Here is a 15,953-nt window from a genome sequence, read left to right on the forward strand (position 1 = left end):
AAATATTTGTACAAAAATGTTTAAATTGGGTTAAAGTTTTTTTTTTTAATTGAATTTTTTTTTTTTTTTTTTTTTTTTTCAGTTTCAAAATATATTTTTTGTCAGTGGACTTTATGGTCCCAGTTTAGCTCTATACATGTGTGTCAAAACTTTTACATTTCTCCTGTGTGTGTGTGTGTGTGTGTGTGTGTGTGTGTGTGTGTGCACGCGCCCTGCAGGAGGCTTCAGGGTAAAGTTTGCAGCATCCAGCATTTCAGAAGCACTTGACAATGCCGACTGAAGACGAAGGACGATGATGACGAGTTCCTCCTGTCGTCATGACTACGACAGGTACGGCAGCAGTGAAGCGTTCCTCTGTAGGGCAGAGAGCTGCCTGGGCTCAGCAGACAGAGCCTCAGCACAGTGCCTCACAAACACCTGGTTACCATGGGGACGACTCACCTACAGTCATGTGACTCCCACTCTCTTCCCTTTCAGTTTCTTTTGGACATTTTTGCACTGAGGGTTGGAAAATAAATTATTATTACTTTCTAGGAAGATTTTTTTTTTAACTCAAAAATGAAGACTTGAGTCTCAGCTTAAATGTTCTGATCCACTTATTTCTTAAGGAGTCTATTTATACTTTATTCTCGTGGTTTTGTTCATCTCTGATTTTGTTTGGAAGAACTGTACAGCGGGTTTCTAAGATCAATAATCGGTAAGCAGGAGGAGTTGTACCTGTAGGTTCTCTGCACAGTTGTGAATGTACATCTTCAGACAGGAATCTGTGTATATTTGAGGGTTTTGCTGGTTTTGTGGTTGCTGTGCGGACGGCCGGCCTCTGACCGTTCAAACCGGGGAATCTTGTTTGACGCAAGCGCACTGCAGGAGCACCACAAGAGTTCATGTTGGGATTTTCTTTTCTTTTGACCCCAAATCCACATGAGATGATCAGTTTTTGCTTTATTAGAGTGTACAAAAGTATTCCTTTTTTTTTTTTTAAGCATATATATAGTTAATATTTTAGATAGGAGACATCTGTTTTAAATCAAACAAAATGAAACCTGCTGCCCGACATTATGTTTATAACGTTTAAGGCTGGAGGTGTCAGGTAGAGATAAAAATTGGAAATCCGACAGAACTTTTCCGTGTCAAACCCCGGCAGGTGTTTCATCTGTGAGAACAGTGGCAGTTTATTACAGACGTTTTACCTCTGGACAAGATTTCTGTCAGAATCCTCACAGCATGACGACTTCACTGGAAGACGAGAAGCAGCCGCGCGATCCGAGGAGCTGAATGTACCGACAGAACGGAGAACTCGCCTCCTGATGAAACGCCCACATGCTGGGCGAGGCATGTGTTGTTTTTTTTGGGGGGGGGGTTTGTTTTTTAAATACTTATAATATGAAGAAGAGGATGAAGCCTTCTGATCAAACTAGCACACTGAGAGGGAACACCAGACTCTTTAGTCCCAGGATGGAATCTAATCTTAACTTCTTGTACTTTATTATTATTATTTTTTTTTTTTCATATGTATACCGGTCTTGTTAACTGACACTTGATTACATATTTGTTGATAAACTTGAAAGTTCTTCAAAGCCCTCTTTGATTTGAAGCAGTGGCATCTTTTAATGTTTTTATTCTTATTTTTTTGAAAGTGTTAGGCAGTGTTAGAGCGTGGAGCCCCAAAGTGGAAGCAGATTACTGGAGATGCACCAAGAAGACTGACTGATGGGAAGAACAAAATGAACTTCTCCCAAAGGGAAAATTTGTTGTTAAAACTTTAATTTCTTAATTGGACATTAAGTATTATATCTCACTAAAATTACTTTTTATAACTACATAAAATGCATAGTAGCCGTTTGAAATACAAAAGTTGTGTCTGTTGAAACTAGTAAATTTCTCAATAGTGGAGTTCAATGTCGTTTAAATGAATTTCTCCTTATAGAGATTTACTTCAGTCCAGACGTGGTTGAAAGCAAGAGTTACAATCGAGTTTGATTTTGTTTAAATGTTTTTGGTCAAACCTAATTTAAAACAACATTCGTATAACATCTTATTACATGAAACATGTAGCTTCATCCCATAGTGGGGATTTATCCTTAAAAAAATCATATCTCCTTTAAAAAAGAGAAAAATTTATGTTTACAGTTTCACATCTCGATTAGATGAGCGTGAATGTTTCTTGTTATGATGAGCTGCTGCTCCTGTTTTTATTTCCTAGCTTGGGAAATCTGTCGTAGATTGGTGCATCTCTAGAATTAACTTAGCTTTCCCATTTTAAAAAAAACCCTCAATTTGTCATGTGTTTGACTTTAAACTAAGTGGCTACTAAGAGCTGCAGAGCTGTGAGAAATTTCTTCATGAGTGTCGATTCAAACCTTTTCCTGCTTGTGTTCGTTGTTCGGCGTAGTGATTCTAAACCTGGACAGGTCAGGGCTCAGGAAGTGTTCAGTCCTACAGCCACCTTGTTTTCAGGGCTTCGTCAACGTGCTGCTTTTATTTGATTTTTTTTATTTGTGTGTGCGTGTGTGTGTGTATTTGTCAGCCTACTGTCACTGCAACTGATCTATGCATTCACGCCTGTTATTCCTGAATGTGACTGCTGGGAGATTCCAGTGGTGGAAAACTGCTCTCCGATCCAGAAACTCGTCCCCCATCTGCTGCTGATCTGTCTCCAGCAATTCAGATCAAACGTCCTTCCTCCCATCTGAAGGTCGTGTTGAGCTCCAGATCAGAAGCGCTCAGACTGCCGGTGTGGATCAAGAAGGAAGTCCGGTGTACATACTGAGGACGCGTCGCTCTAAACGGCCCGTTTGAGCAATGCCGTACTGTCCCTCTGCTGCCACCCTCAGCCGTTCTGTTTACTGTACTTTGGAAAGGTCAAAAATATATTTCTAGAGTGGAATTTGGATTTTATGCAAATCGTTGATCTTTTCTTTTTCTTTAATTATAAGCAATAAATGCAACAAAAAAAAGGAAATTGTTCTGAGTTACTTTGACTTTATTGTTGCAACAGTGGCTGTGTTTTGATTGATATAAACAAGTTTATATTTCTATTCAAGTTTCACCAGAAATCAACTTATGAATGTAAATTTCTAGAAAATATTCTGTCAAGCATCACATCATCTTAGTCCAATGCATGACACGAGTCTGGCTTTATAAGTGAAGCTTCTACTGATTTGGGAAAAGAATCTGACCAATCAGAAGTGACATTAACAATTTAAATGCTCCCAGAAAGCTAACCTTAACTAGAAGTTTCCACTTTAACTGTATTGCTAACCTGATACTGAACACAAAGTTAATGAGAATATAGGTCAGTTCCTGTTGTTCTGTAACGCCTCTATGAGGCTCTTGTTGTAGTCTGCCACCTGCTGGTAGACGACCTTAGCAACTGACTCGTAGTCGCTCTCCTGAGTTTTGGAAGCGATGACTGAAAGAAAAGTTAAAGAAAGTTCAGTAAGGCAACATTCCTACTTACCATAATTAAATTGTTGTGATTCCTGATTCCTTTATTTCTAAGATTCCTTAGAAATAATCTCAAATGGCCACAATTATAGTTCATACTGCTAATTTTTACTTTTATACATATTTTGAAGTGTATTTGAAGAGACATGAAGGTGCTTGGTATTCAGTAGTGAACACAGATAAAAAGTTAGTTGTGCTGAAATACCAAGTTTTGCTAATGCTACCAATAGCATTAGCAATGGTATTTAACGGAAGCTAATGCTAATGCTACCATTAATTATAGCTATCCTTGAAAGACTCCAACTCTTGGGCACCAATTTAATGTTAATATAATTCACGCATTTTATAAACATCTAACTACTTGAATTTGTGACAGTCAAAGAAAATTTCAGAGATGTCAAACTTTATTCAGCTGAAAGTTTATAAAACAACCAAGCAGAACTGAAAGATTAATCATGATGAATTGATGATTGAAAAAATTGTTAAATTATTTAACTAGAGTAGACTATATGTTCAAAAAAAAGAGGCTAAATGAAAAATCTGCATAATGTGACATTTTTATATGATTAATTAATAAATTGTAATCAATTACTAATATGCTGCTGTATAGACTAATAAGTTAGTCGTTTAAAAAATACATTTAGGGGAGGCTAAGTGCCAAATATTTTCAAAGCTAGCAAAAATGCTAACATTTTGCTATTAAGTCATTAGTGGAAACAGCATTTTAACTTGAACTGTTTGGTGCGATCTGTGAAGGATACACTCTTTCATCACAAAGTTGTTCTGCTCCAAGTGCTGCCATTTCCTCTCCAGGTTGGTCAGCTGAGACACCAAAGACACACACACACAAACACACACCGCTGAGTTCCTGAAAGAAACAAATGTGCTGAGAGCGTTCGGTTGGACGTGTTGCCGCTCTAACCTGAGCGTGCGTCTCGTTCTCCTGCAGCTTGGTCTTGAGGGCTTCATGTTTCAGGCTCATCTCCTCCAGCAGCTGGAGGAAGGAGTCTCTGCGCTGACTCAGGGTCAGCCGCTCCTCCTGGAGCCTCTGAAGCAGCAGAACAAAGCAGGCGCTCAGTGTTTGGTGAGGAGGTGCTGCTGTGTCCCAGGAGAGGCGGGTCCTACCTTCCTCTTGTCATCAGCACTCCGTCTCAGGGCGTCCAGGTCTCTGTAGGTGAGCAGCTCCGTCTCCATGGTGCTGACCTGCTCCTTCAGGGTGCTGAGCTCAGCGCTGATCTTCCCCTCCAGCTGCTGAACCTTCTCCAGGTCCTGCTGCAGCCGGTGGGACTCTGCAGGAGGACAGCGCCAGGTCAGCAGATAAAATATTTTACTTTCCTCTGGGTTTGGGAGCGTCTGAGTTAAGGACCTGTGGTCAGGCCTCTGGCGGTGCTCTCTGATTGGACCACCTCCGTCTCCTTGCTGACCAGCACTTCCTGCATGTTCTTCAGCTCGCTGGCGGTCACCGTGTCGACGTGGCGCAGCCGCAACATGTTCTGGACACACAGAGCACATCTCCAGTTTAAATCATCCTCCTCCTCATCAGGCCTCATCATCATCATCATCATCATCTGTCTCTCTCTCACCCTGCTGCAGTGCTCCAGCAGAGAGACAATGTCCTCCTGGCTCCTGGTCAGTTTCTCCTGCTCCTCGGCTCTGGACTCCTCAAACGAGTCCAGGAACCCTGAAACAGTCATCGATTGGAACACAGTGTCTGGAAAAAGTATTCACCCCTTCATGTTTTACCCTTTAAAAGCTTTTATAAAACAATCAACAAGATGTAGCTTTTAAAGGGACAGTATTATATCTATAGTATAATTTTATACTATAGAATTATACTATAATTCTATAGTATAAAATAGAATTATACTAACAGAATTATAGACACATTATACTATATGTCTATAGTATATTTTTATAGCACAGTGTTGCCATCAGTTGTTATAAAAATGCTAAAAAAGGCCACATGTCGATCATGATGGATTTGTCACCGTCTGTCTTTCTCTCTCTGACTGGAACTCACTGTCTATTTCCTCCTCCTTCCTCTTCAGCTCCTTGTACTTCTGTTGGCACTCGCCTGATGACAGAAAAAAAGACTAATCATTTCCATTTATACATTTAATAAAAAAAAATAAAAAAAACAATAAGAATGGTCCAAGACACACAACGAGCTTAGAGCATCATGCACCAGCATTACCCTGAGCTGCCTCTGAGTCCTGGTCCAGGTTCCGGATGTCCTCTGAAATTTGTCTCTTCCTGTCTCTGATCTCAGTAAGCCTGAGACACAGACACACACACACACACACACACACACACACACACACACACACACACACACTCACACACACACACACAATTATATCGAGCTGGCTCTAAGCTTTTAAATTAACAAAGTGTGAATACACACTGTCTCTCCATGCTGGCTATTTCCTGGTTGTCCTCCTTCACCTGAAAAGAAGAAAAAAACAGACAAAAATTAATCAAACTAGTTTGGATTCAACAAAATCAGTCTACTTCCACATTTTTCAAATGATTGGTCAATTTAATATCAAAATCATATTTTTAATTTAACAAATGCATATATTTTTCAACATTTGTTGATGTACTCCCTATTTGGCCTGCAGGAGGTGCTGTTTCCGCTTGTAGATGTCCATTTTAATCCCTGGCAATGTGAAATGTTTCTCTCATTTTCAAGCCAGACCAGTTTGAACGTTTCTCCAAGCAGTGAGGATGATGTCAGCATATTGTTAATATTCTGCTCTCTCCATGTTTCCTGTGTGTTTGTTGTTTCTGGATAAAAGGTTTTAGCAGACTGCTTTGAGTTTGGAACAAAAGCTGCAGGTTTTAGAAGCATATCTTCTCACAAGCTACGTTCTCTTTGTAAATGTGCATAAAACTTTGTTGATATTCCACTAAAGTTGAAACACAATTTCACAGTTAGTGTTTCCATTAAATAAGTCCACATGAATAAACAATAAAAAAATGGCGAGCTGTCATCCTCCATTCACTTCCTCTTGTTTTCGTCTTTTCCGCCAGTAGTAACATCCTGTTATTGACCACATGACAGGAAGTGGAAGTGATGCGAAAAAAGTGTTTCCATTGCAGTTTTGCAAAATACAGGAATAATTTTGATACAGCTGAAAAACCACCTCGTTCAAAAAAGCAAAATCTCCATATCGACAGATTAGTTTTTTCGAAGCTGCAGTGTTTCCATTGAGCAAATTTATTTTCCAAATGCCAAATTGTGTAATTTTAAGGTTAATGGGAACGAAGCAACAGAGAAGAAAGATCACTGATTTGCTTCAGCAGTAGAAAAGAGTTCTGGTTTGGTCAGATGAGACCAAACCAGAACTCGCCCTGTAACCCTAAACGTATCGTCCCAAAGAGGCTCCACCTGCTTCAGCAGCTTCTCCCTCTCCTCCTGGGGGGAGCCCAGGCTCTTGTGCTCGTCCTCCATTGCGTTGCGTTTCCCCTCCAGCGATGCCAGTGTCTCGTGAAGTCGAACCATTTCCTGTTTTATCTGTGAGTGGGACAGCTCCTACAGAGGGAAGATACATGATGGACCTGGACCTGATTCAGTGCTACGTTCTTTTGGCCTAAACTCACCGCTTCATAGTCTTCCTTCCTGGTTACCAGAACGTCCAGCTCCTCCTGCAGCACCGCAAGCTCCTGCAAAAGAAACCAAAAACATAGAGGCAAGGTAATCATAGATCATTTCTGGGGAGTTTTTATTGTTTTGTTTTTTTTTATAGACATACCTGCAGCAGTTCTTCATTGGCTGTTGTCATGGAGAAATATTTGTCCCGCTTTGCTGAAGGCATTGCCTGGACGACTTCCTCAGCCACCTGCCTCTCCCTTCTGATCTCCTCCTCGATCGCCCGGATGACTTCTTCTCTCCTGCAGGTCAAACAAGAACATATCACCATCAGGGATATCTCTGGAATTATTTAGGCATGACAAAGTTAAAGGAGGACATCAGCGATGCAGATCAGTCATAGAGAATTTAGTTCTAGAAGTTACAGATAATAAAGGGAAATATTGTGGTGGGATTCCAAAAGAGGAGTTGGCCAAAGGTCTCCATAACAATATCAGGCAGATGAAATCATACAGAGATAACTGGTGCTACAGGAGATACTGGATAAAGAGTGGGGATGGCTGTAGAATCTGATGTGTCAGAATGGAAAACCTCAGAAAAGAAAGAGTAGAAAGAGGGTGTACTTGCTATATTTTTACAAGAATATACAAATCAAAACAGAATCACTGAAACAAAGAAAGCGGTCTGATTTCTTGAAAGTGGTTTTGCATGTTTTCTCCGAAACTAAAACAGGAGATGGCTCAATCTTTCTTCAGAAACTCTTGTTTTATTTAGCCAGGTTTAATAAATGTGTGCTTATGAGTGGGAAAAAAAGTACTGACCACTGGATATTTGAGGTTTTTTTCACCCTATGTTTAGTTCTTTTTTTTAAGGCGTCTCTGAATTAGCTACTTGGGCTGGTGAACCACATTAGTATCATTATCAAATTGTGGTCAGGAAGCCGTACATTTCTGATCGATTCCATATCAATAATCCTTGAGGATTCCCAATATAACTACAATCTCTCCTCAGCGCATGTTCAGCCTCAACTGAGGAAGTAAACCAATGAGGAAGTCCAGTTAGGAGGACTGACTTGATTGATTCGCTAGCAGGAACAGAGTGTAGCACAATCTAAGTTACACAGGGAGCAAGGGTCACTGGGTGTGCTGGCTGCTTATGGACAACAGGTGAAGGAGTTTGAATGTGTGCATGCTGAAACCCAGGTAAGTGTCTTTTTAAGTATGTACTAGTACAGCTAAAGACTCTCAGAGTGTGTGTTCGGTTAAATAAACAGCTTATATCAGCTTTTCTGTGTTGCATTAATGTTCATTTCCAAGCAACTTCTGGTCCTGTGTGTCAGCTGATCTTTATGAGCCTGTCATATCCTTGTGCAAGACACTATTAGCCACAAGTCCAGGCCGTTGTTGCGCAGATGCGTTTTGTGGATTCAGCATTTTTGGATTTAGTTTCTATGCTATACGGAAAGCAGAATCCTTAGCATTGCGCCAAGGCAACAGAGGAGCAGTTAAAGAAGAGAAATCTGATGATGAAGCTTTAAGCTAGTAAAAATGACTTTCTGTACTCATATGAGGACCAAAATCCCACTTTAGGAGACTGCAAAGCCCTGCAAGAAACATTCTGCTGCTGAGCTCGACAACAAAGGTGTTCCAACAAGTACTAGGTAATGGCTTCCTGGGTGATTAAATATTTATGAGTAAATATTTAGTTTTCTGTAGCTAGATTTGTTTGGTGAATATTTTGTCTTTCTCCATTAGAATGACTGCATAATTATTTTCTACTTCAGTAAAGTATGATTTCCTCTATGAATCTTGGTTTTTATTCTCTCCAGAGTAAAACAATGGACGGATGTTGGCAGCTTCTTCTCCTTCTGTGCCTTTCTGCAGTGGCTGAATTCGAAGAAGCAAGCGATGCACCGGTATGAAAAGTTTTAGGGCCTGTCTGTATGGGAACGCTTTTTCTAAAACAGGTTGTCGTTTCAAAAACACTCGCATCCACACAGGAGTGTTTCCACAAACATTTTCATCCATACAGGAACAGTCGCCACATACACAGCCGTCAAATCGCGCCCCAGGAGAGAATGGAACAAGCACGCACATATGACCTCCACACAAGGTCAGCAGTAAACACTACAAGAAAACAAGAATGGCGAACAGCAAAGCGCCAAGTGGAGTGATGACAAAGTTGAGACTGACACGTATCTCGAATTAGGCGTTATAGGTCGGGTTAGAGGTCGGCTAATAAGTTGGTGTTTTCACAAAACAGGTGCTACACGAGGACAAAGTTTTCACTCTGGAACCTGTTTAAAAGAAAAAAGTAGATTCCGTGTTGATGCGGGGCGCACACTGTTAAAATCGTTCATGTTTTAGAAAAAAAAATGTTCCAGTATAGACAGGTCTCCAATATATTTGATGTCAATGTTTCATTTTCTCCTGATTATGGTTCTCTAATTATTGTCCATCCTTCAGCTGGTCAAAAAAATGACAAATAAGCTTCTACAAGTCATCCCTCCAAATGACAAGTCAAATGTTTCCATTCTGGTGATCAAAGGCAACCAGATCACTTTGAATGAGACAGACCAACAAGCCCTGGCTACTTATACAATGCTAGTTGAACTGTATTTAGGTGAGAACCTTGTCACTACTGTGCCGGCCAAATTCTTCTCTGGGCTATCACACCTGAGAGTCCTATCTCTAAGCAGAAACAACATCAGCAGGTAACTAAGAAAGCTAAATGCAGTGGGCATGGTGTCCAGTTCTACAACAAATTCCAATCAATTGATGATTCTTGGTTTCCAGTCTGGATCCTGAGGCTTTCTCTAGACTGGATGTTCTAGAAAAGCTGGACCTTTCCAACAACAAGTTGACGGATCTCTGTGACAAGACATTCATCAACTTAAAAAGTCTAAAGGTAAGCTTTGCACTAGAGGTATACACCTTCCCATCACCAAGACTGACGCTACAGTCTTGATGACAGCAGCCAGGTACTTCCTGTTTACCATGTTGTAGTCAGCAAGCTGCCTAACCTGTCCAGATTTACTAAATATCCTCAAGAATTCTGAAAGAATGGCCTCATGTGTTTGGGATTTATTCCACATGCAGGCAGGTTTTGGTGATAAATATGATTCTTGGCCACAGATGGTTACAGAAGTGTGTAACAGACATTACCAACATTAGTCACTGTCACATTATAATGGAAGACTCAGGCACTAGAGGTATACACCTTCCCAAGGTGTCAGTCCAATTACTGCTTTCCACTGATGTTAATGGATGGCAACAACTTGAATTGTTTATCTTAAGTAAGCTAAACTGATTCAAATTTGATAAAGTGTTTCCTGGCATCTACCAACCTTAACATGGGTGTTGTCATCAGATCCTGAATCTACAAGAAAACCCCTGGAACTGTTCCTGTTCTCTGCTTGACACCATTGGAAGGATGAAAGAAGCAAATATCTCTTTTGGTACCAAGCTTCCTTTGCAAAAACACACAGAGCCTCTCAGTAGCTGTTGCTGAGAAATCTAAGTAAAACATGCATGACTCTATCCATGTCTTGGTCTTTAGGGGGCCCAAACGTCAACTGTGCATCTCCAGCAGAGCAGAAAGGAAGAAATCTCCTGGATTCTATAAATCTTTGTTCTACATCATCACCAGTCATTGCGCATACGGACCATAAATCTCCAACACCACCAGTCACCTCTCAACAATTTAAAGAAATCAACAATACGCCAACAACCACTTCAACAAGTCATAATTGTACTGTCAGCAAACGTAAGACATACTCTATGATGCACTGTTCTTCTATGCAAGTCATTCTTCCCTTTGACATGGCACCCAAAAGTTCCTAACAGTCATATTGATCCGGAACCCTACCTTAGTTGGATCACAACATTTCCTAAGTCTCTAAAAAACAACTAGGTAAACTGACAGTTTTATTTTCTTTCTCTCCACTCTGCAACCAGGTCAGAAACCTTTACTTGGACACACATGGAAGTTCACAGCCTGCATTGCCGCCTTGGGCCTGACCACCTGCATACTCATCCTCACTGCCATCAAAGGACCTTCCTGGTACAAAAGCTTCCACAACTACAGACATCGGAGACTGGTTGAAAACGATGAAGAAGAGGGCCAGGACACCATGCCAAGTGAGACAGGAGGGTGCGAGAGCCAGCAGACGTTCACTTTTGAGGAACTGAGTCATCGGATACAGGAACAAGACGAGGAGGATGGATATTTTGAGGATCCATACATCAAGAGGACGGAGGATTCAGAGGAAGAGATACAATGAGGAACAGAATCTCATTGAGGGGCTGGTATCAAATTAGACTGAATCTATAAATTTTAGATCTGTAAATGTAGTTGTTTAATAAACTAAAGAACTAGCTTATGTAAACTAAGTTTGTTGTTTAGCTTCTATGTACTGTGAAGAATTAGTGTTTGAGGTTAACTGATCCTTCTCCGTGTCATCGTGTCTGATTAAATGAGCAGTGTAATCATGTTAAGAACAGGGTATCTGCAGGTTTTGGCAAATCAAATTAAAGACTTTTTAAGACCTTTTTAATGCAACACTGAATAATATTTAAGACCAAAAAAACTAGAAATATTGCAGATGCTTGGGGGATCCTGGTGCATTACAATCAAATGTAGCAAAAATGATGAAATTTCTGAGGTTTGTTTGTGGTTCTTGGGAGCAGCTTTGTGCTTCTCACACTGCTTATGGCTCTCTACAGCCTTAACCCCCTGAGTGCCAAGCTTCAACATTTCTTTGGCACAAAATGCATTGACACACATGTGAGTTAGCAACAGAAGTGAGCCAATGGCAAAAACTAACATCATCCATCCAAGTGATTATAAATTTACACTTATATATGACTGACACTGAAATGCTAGTGCTTGGTAGCAAGGGTATATTAGCAGATAGTTAGTGGTAGCCTCAATTGCCTCCAGTAACAGGAAAATAAAAACTACATATGAAATTAAGTAACACTGCCATGACAAAATGTAAGACTTGTGTATAATGACTTTAATTCATAAAACATTTATTTTATGCATTAAAACTATTTCCTACCCACCGTCAGCACATTTGCTTTGAAGAAATCAGATGGGTTTTCTTAATCTTAATCTGTATTCTATTAGTTATGACTGAATAAGACTTCATGTATCCAAATATGAATGTGTGTATGTAATTGGAATTGCATGAATTATGTTTATTTTTATATATATATTTCTATGTGATGTGATCTGAATTTGACCTGTATGTCTTGAAAGTGGCTTGAGATGATTTAAACAGTGCTATGGATTGTCCACTCCTGCAATTCATTAAATCATCTAACTACCAGGAGTAATATTATGTTCAGAGTTTTAGTATAAAACTCTGATTCAGGGACAAAATTCAGGCACAAATTGACTCCATTAAGGACAGATTTCAGCTGTCACTATCAAAGACAAAAGTTAAAAGATGGAAATGAAAAACAGGCTTGGATGTGCCTTTTGTTCCTTCAAGTGTGCCCAACAATTTTATGCTGACCTGATTCTGAATATTTGATGAAAAAGTTTAGGTTTCCCTATTTTGATATGGTGAATATGAACCTGCGTGGTTACTGTGATATTTTGTTGGCAAGCCATTGCCTTGAAGGACCTCAGTCAGTTCCTGTGTTACACCTCTGCCTGCTTAAACATAGTGAAATGAGCTGAATGATCCATACTCTCTTCTCTCTGTGAAGATGCTGTCGATGCTTCGTGCCTCAATGTCGTTCTGCGCTTTCAGCTGGGAAAACACAAAGTAAAACGGGAAGCAATGAGGAACAATGCTGAATGTGTCCTCGGGCAACTTTTCTAACCAATACCAGGTCATGCTCACCCTGTTGTAGTCATTGATCATCTCCTCCATCTCTGTGTTGGTGTTTAGCTTGTCCACCAGCTGAAAACAGATTTGATGTAAATAAGAATAATAATAATAAAAAAAACTCCCAGATCATCTCCAAGACTGATGCTACAGTCTTGGTGACAGCAGACAGGTGCTTCCTGTTTACCATGTTGTAGTCAGCAAGCTGGCCCTGCAGGTCCTTAATCTCTGCAGCCAGACTCTCTGCCCTGCAACACACACAAACAGAAAAAGGTTTATAATACGAATGGATTTGATCTCAAACTCGCTGATTGCATCTTTATAATAGTGGATAAATCCATCACAGACCTTTTCTCATAGGAAACATAGACGGAGTTCTCCTGGTTGAAGTTCTCTATCTCTTTGTGCAGTTTGCTGGTCTCTGTGGTCAGCTCGTTGATTTTACTCCTAATGGTGAAAACAAGAGAAACATTCACTTTCACGTCATAGTGTCGCCTAAAAGTTGAAATATGGAAAGATTTCTGAAATATTCTGCAGTAACACAGCACAGTGCCTTGCAAAATTATTCACACCCCTTCATATTCTCCATATTTTGTCTCTTTTTGCTCTGCTGAGAGAGAGAGAGAGCTGACTGACAGACCCACCAGGTCTGAATGACTGTCACTAAACTAAGCAACTTTTCAGATCACAAAAAAACAAACAAACAAAAAATAAATAAAAATGGTATCAGCCAAAATTGGAATCGGCAGGTCGGACATTTTAAAGATGGGTGATCGGATACACTTGGTGGAGTTAAAAGATAATTTTAAATCTATAAGGATATTAATATTTTTGTTTGTCTTCTGAATGAGATACCAATGAAATTAAATAAAGACAGTGGTTGTAATGTTAGAAAATGTGAAAAGGTTGAAGGGATGAGATGTAATGCTGCTTTAGCTAACACACAAGTTTTTTTTTCTTTTTTATTTTACATGTGAATTTGCTTCATTTTATTTTCCTAACAATATTGTTCCCTACATAAACTAAAAGTAAAAATTCACACTTTAACAGCTTATTAGAAGAAATGATTGTGTTGGTAAATGTGGCCACAATCTGCTGGCTATCATGTTACCTGAGGAGACCCAGGTAGTAGGATTTATCCAGAATCTGTCTCTGAGGCCCTTCAGAAAGGGAAGCCAGGAGGGACAAAGTTGACAAAGTGACAGAAAAGAGAGAAAGAGGGAGAGAGAGGTAACGTCTTGGTGACTTTGTTACTTTTGGTCATAAAAAAGGAACCCGTCCACAAACAGCAGTTTATTTAGAGACAAAGACAAGCCTGGTGGCACTTTAACTATACCTTTCATTCCTGTCTTCATCCCACTGAGGCCCTGCTGGGTGACGGGCCTGTCAGCCACTTTAATGGTTGCTGACAGGACTCCAGGAGAAGGGATGGCCCCTCTCATACCTGGGTGCCCACTGGTAGTTGGAACCATCTGGAAAACATCACTAAACGAATGACTCTTTGATTAAAAACCCAGCATAAGGACAGCATTCGTATCTTTCCTGTTTGGCATTTTCTTATTTTTATACAAGTACAGCAGGTCATGAATTCGATATATTTTTAGAACTCATATTATATCCATTCAAGCCTTTATTTAACTGATGAAGAGTATTGCTTTTTCTTAAGCTAATGACAAAAAAATTCATATCGTCACATAGGAATCTGAGTCTTTATGTTAGTTATTCAACATGTTCCCTCGGTGGTTCGGGCTTACTGAAGGTTTGTATTGCACTGTAGAAGTGTGAAAGTTTAGTCGTCATGTCTGGCTTGCTGTTAAGCAATGAGAACTAAGACTCCGGGATGCCGCGGAGCTTTTACCCCGGTTGGTACACGTATAGCGGTGGGAGGAGGTCGCACTGCTGTCGGGGGTCTCCCGGCACCAGAAACCGCAGATCCACTCCGACTCATCGGCCTCGCAATGCCGGAAGGTGGTCTCTGGCTCGCCATGATGCCTGAAACAAAGGGATGGATAACTGATAACAAGAGAACAGTCACATCGATATTACTGTTACGTTTTTAGACCAGAGGAGCAGTTATCCTTTTAACGTCCTCGCTTGTCTTGAAGCTCTTTGCTCCTGTAATCTAAACATTTTTCTAATCCTGCGAATATTCATGTCAAAATGACTTTTAGTTCAGCCTCAAACTACTGCTTAACATTACCAGTTTACCTTTAGCCTCGGAAAATGTATCTCAGTTCCGACCCTTTAATTAGTTTCCTTTGACAATTTCCTTTGGTTACTGAAGCTGCTCCGGTCTCCGACTGTTGCAGTGTGGTCAAAAAATAATGTAGAACCCGTTAAATGAAAGCAGAAAAGCTACACCATTCTAACTGAAGCTAACATTCAGTAGCTCGAGCGATGTTGACGTTACCCCGGTAACCGTCGTCTTCTTCTTGATTTTTCCCCTTGACGTTAGGTATGTATTACCGCCGCCTACTGGCGGTAATACATGGGAGTATATGGGAGTGTCTTCTTCCTTCTTATATATCAGTTAAAACATGCTTGCCCCCTAGCGTCTAACAGAAGTAATGCAAAAACACACCAAACAATGTGGTGAGGGAAAGAATGGAAGGGAAGTAGTGGAAAAAAGTTAAAACGGAAAGAGGGAAACAGCATTCCTCTTCCTGTTACGTGAAGTCATCCTGATTCTTAGTGGGGTTCAGATTTAATAAGTTTCCTGACAGCAGGTCTAAAATTTCAATATTTTCCCCTGGGAGATACTTGAGCACTTATCAGAGATGCAGCTAACTGTGCATTCAGATGCACCCACACTCACCTGCTATTGATGTTGCGCAAGCTCTGCACTGGCAGCTACAGAAATCTGCAGGCAGGAGAAGATTGTCCTAGTGCTAGGACTCAGCAGGACTCTTTCCCAACTTTACATGTGCTCATATGAAGTTAAATGATCATTTGTGTCAGGGCTAAGATATAGTGAAAAAGGCTTTTTGTCATGAATTTTTCCAACTAAAAGTTTTTTTTTTGTAGTCATTAGCAAAAACTGGTCACTGTGCATCTTTGAGCCACAACTGCAAAGAA

At 40.3% G+C, this 15,953-nt stretch overlaps 3 protein-coding genes across 8 annotated transcripts in view; 2 read left to right on the plus strand and 1 right to left on the minus strand.

Annotated features, from left to right (window-relative positions):
- zcchc2 (zinc finger, CCHC domain containing 2) overlaps nt 1-973 on the plus strand; it is a 15,997-nt gene extending 15,024 nt beyond the window's left edge. The window contains exon 14 of the mRNA XM_015014553.1: nt 219-973. Coding sequence (XP_014870039.1) covers nt 219-280 — 62 coding nt within the window. The 3' untranslated portion in view covers nt 281-973. The remainder of the gene's footprint in view (nt 1-218) is intronic.
- Nucleotides 974-3,205: 2,232 nt separating this feature from the next.
- ift74 (intraflagellar transport 74) lies at nt 3,206-15,355 on the minus strand. Of its 4 annotated transcripts, XM_015014558.1 has the most exons (21): nt 15,289-15,355; nt 15,094-15,184; nt 14,737-14,870; nt 14,215-14,350; nt 13,990-14,038; nt 13,227-13,325; nt 13,066-13,126; nt 12,894-12,953; nt 12,739-12,800; nt 7,203-7,341; nt 7,051-7,113; nt 6,839-6,982; nt 5,852-5,892; nt 5,642-5,721; nt 5,468-5,521; nt 5,031-5,128; nt 4,814-4,940; nt 4,573-4,736; nt 4,370-4,495; nt 4,209-4,269; nt 3,206-3,412 (listed from the first exon to the last, which is right to left on the minus strand). In XM_015014558.1, exons 3-21 carry the CDS (start codon nt 14,863-14,865, stop codon nt 3,297-3,299), a joined length of 1,809 nt encoding a protein of 602 aa, XP_014870044.1. In that variant the 5' UTR covers nt 14,866-14,870; nt 15,094-15,184; nt 15,289-15,355; the 3' UTR covers nt 3,206-3,296. The 4 variants fall into 4 exon arrangements, with proteins under 4 accessions (XP_014870044.1, XP_014870042.1, XP_014870040.1 ...); XM_015014556.1 differs by lacking the exon at nt 15,289-15,355 and having other exon boundaries at nt 14,737-14,869; nt 15,120-15,282; XM_015014554.1 differs by lacking the exon at nt 15,289-15,355 and having other exon boundaries at nt 15,087-15,282.
- LOC106934572 (leucine-rich repeat-containing protein 19) lies at nt 7,355-12,005 on the plus strand. Of its 3 annotated transcripts, XM_015014561.1 has the most exons (8): nt 7,355-8,241; nt 8,629-8,699; nt 8,868-8,954; nt 9,505-9,752; nt 9,835-9,946; nt 10,409-10,496; nt 10,598-10,804; nt 10,996-12,005. In XM_015014561.1, exons 3-8 carry the CDS (start codon nt 8,877-8,879, stop codon nt 11,319-11,321), a joined length of 1,059 nt encoding a protein of 352 aa, XP_014870047.1. In that variant the 5' UTR covers nt 7,355-8,241; nt 8,629-8,699; nt 8,868-8,876; the 3' UTR covers nt 11,322-12,005. The 3 variants fall into 3 exon arrangements, with proteins under 3 accessions (XP_014870047.1, XP_014870045.1, XP_014870048.1); XM_015014559.1 differs by having other exon boundaries at nt 8,629-8,954; XM_015014562.1 differs by lacking the exon at nt 8,629-8,699.
- Nucleotides 15,356-15,953: the final 598 nt, after the last annotated feature.

Source organism: Poecilia latipinna, unplaced genomic scaffold (genome assembly GCF_001443285.1).
Source record: "Poecilia latipinna isolate Pla-1442-1.1 unplaced genomic scaffold, P_latipinna-1.0 Scaffold1827, whole genome shotgun sequence".
Lineage (NCBI taxonomy): Eukaryota > Metazoa > Chordata > Actinopteri > Cyprinodontiformes > Poeciliidae > Poecilia > Poecilia latipinna.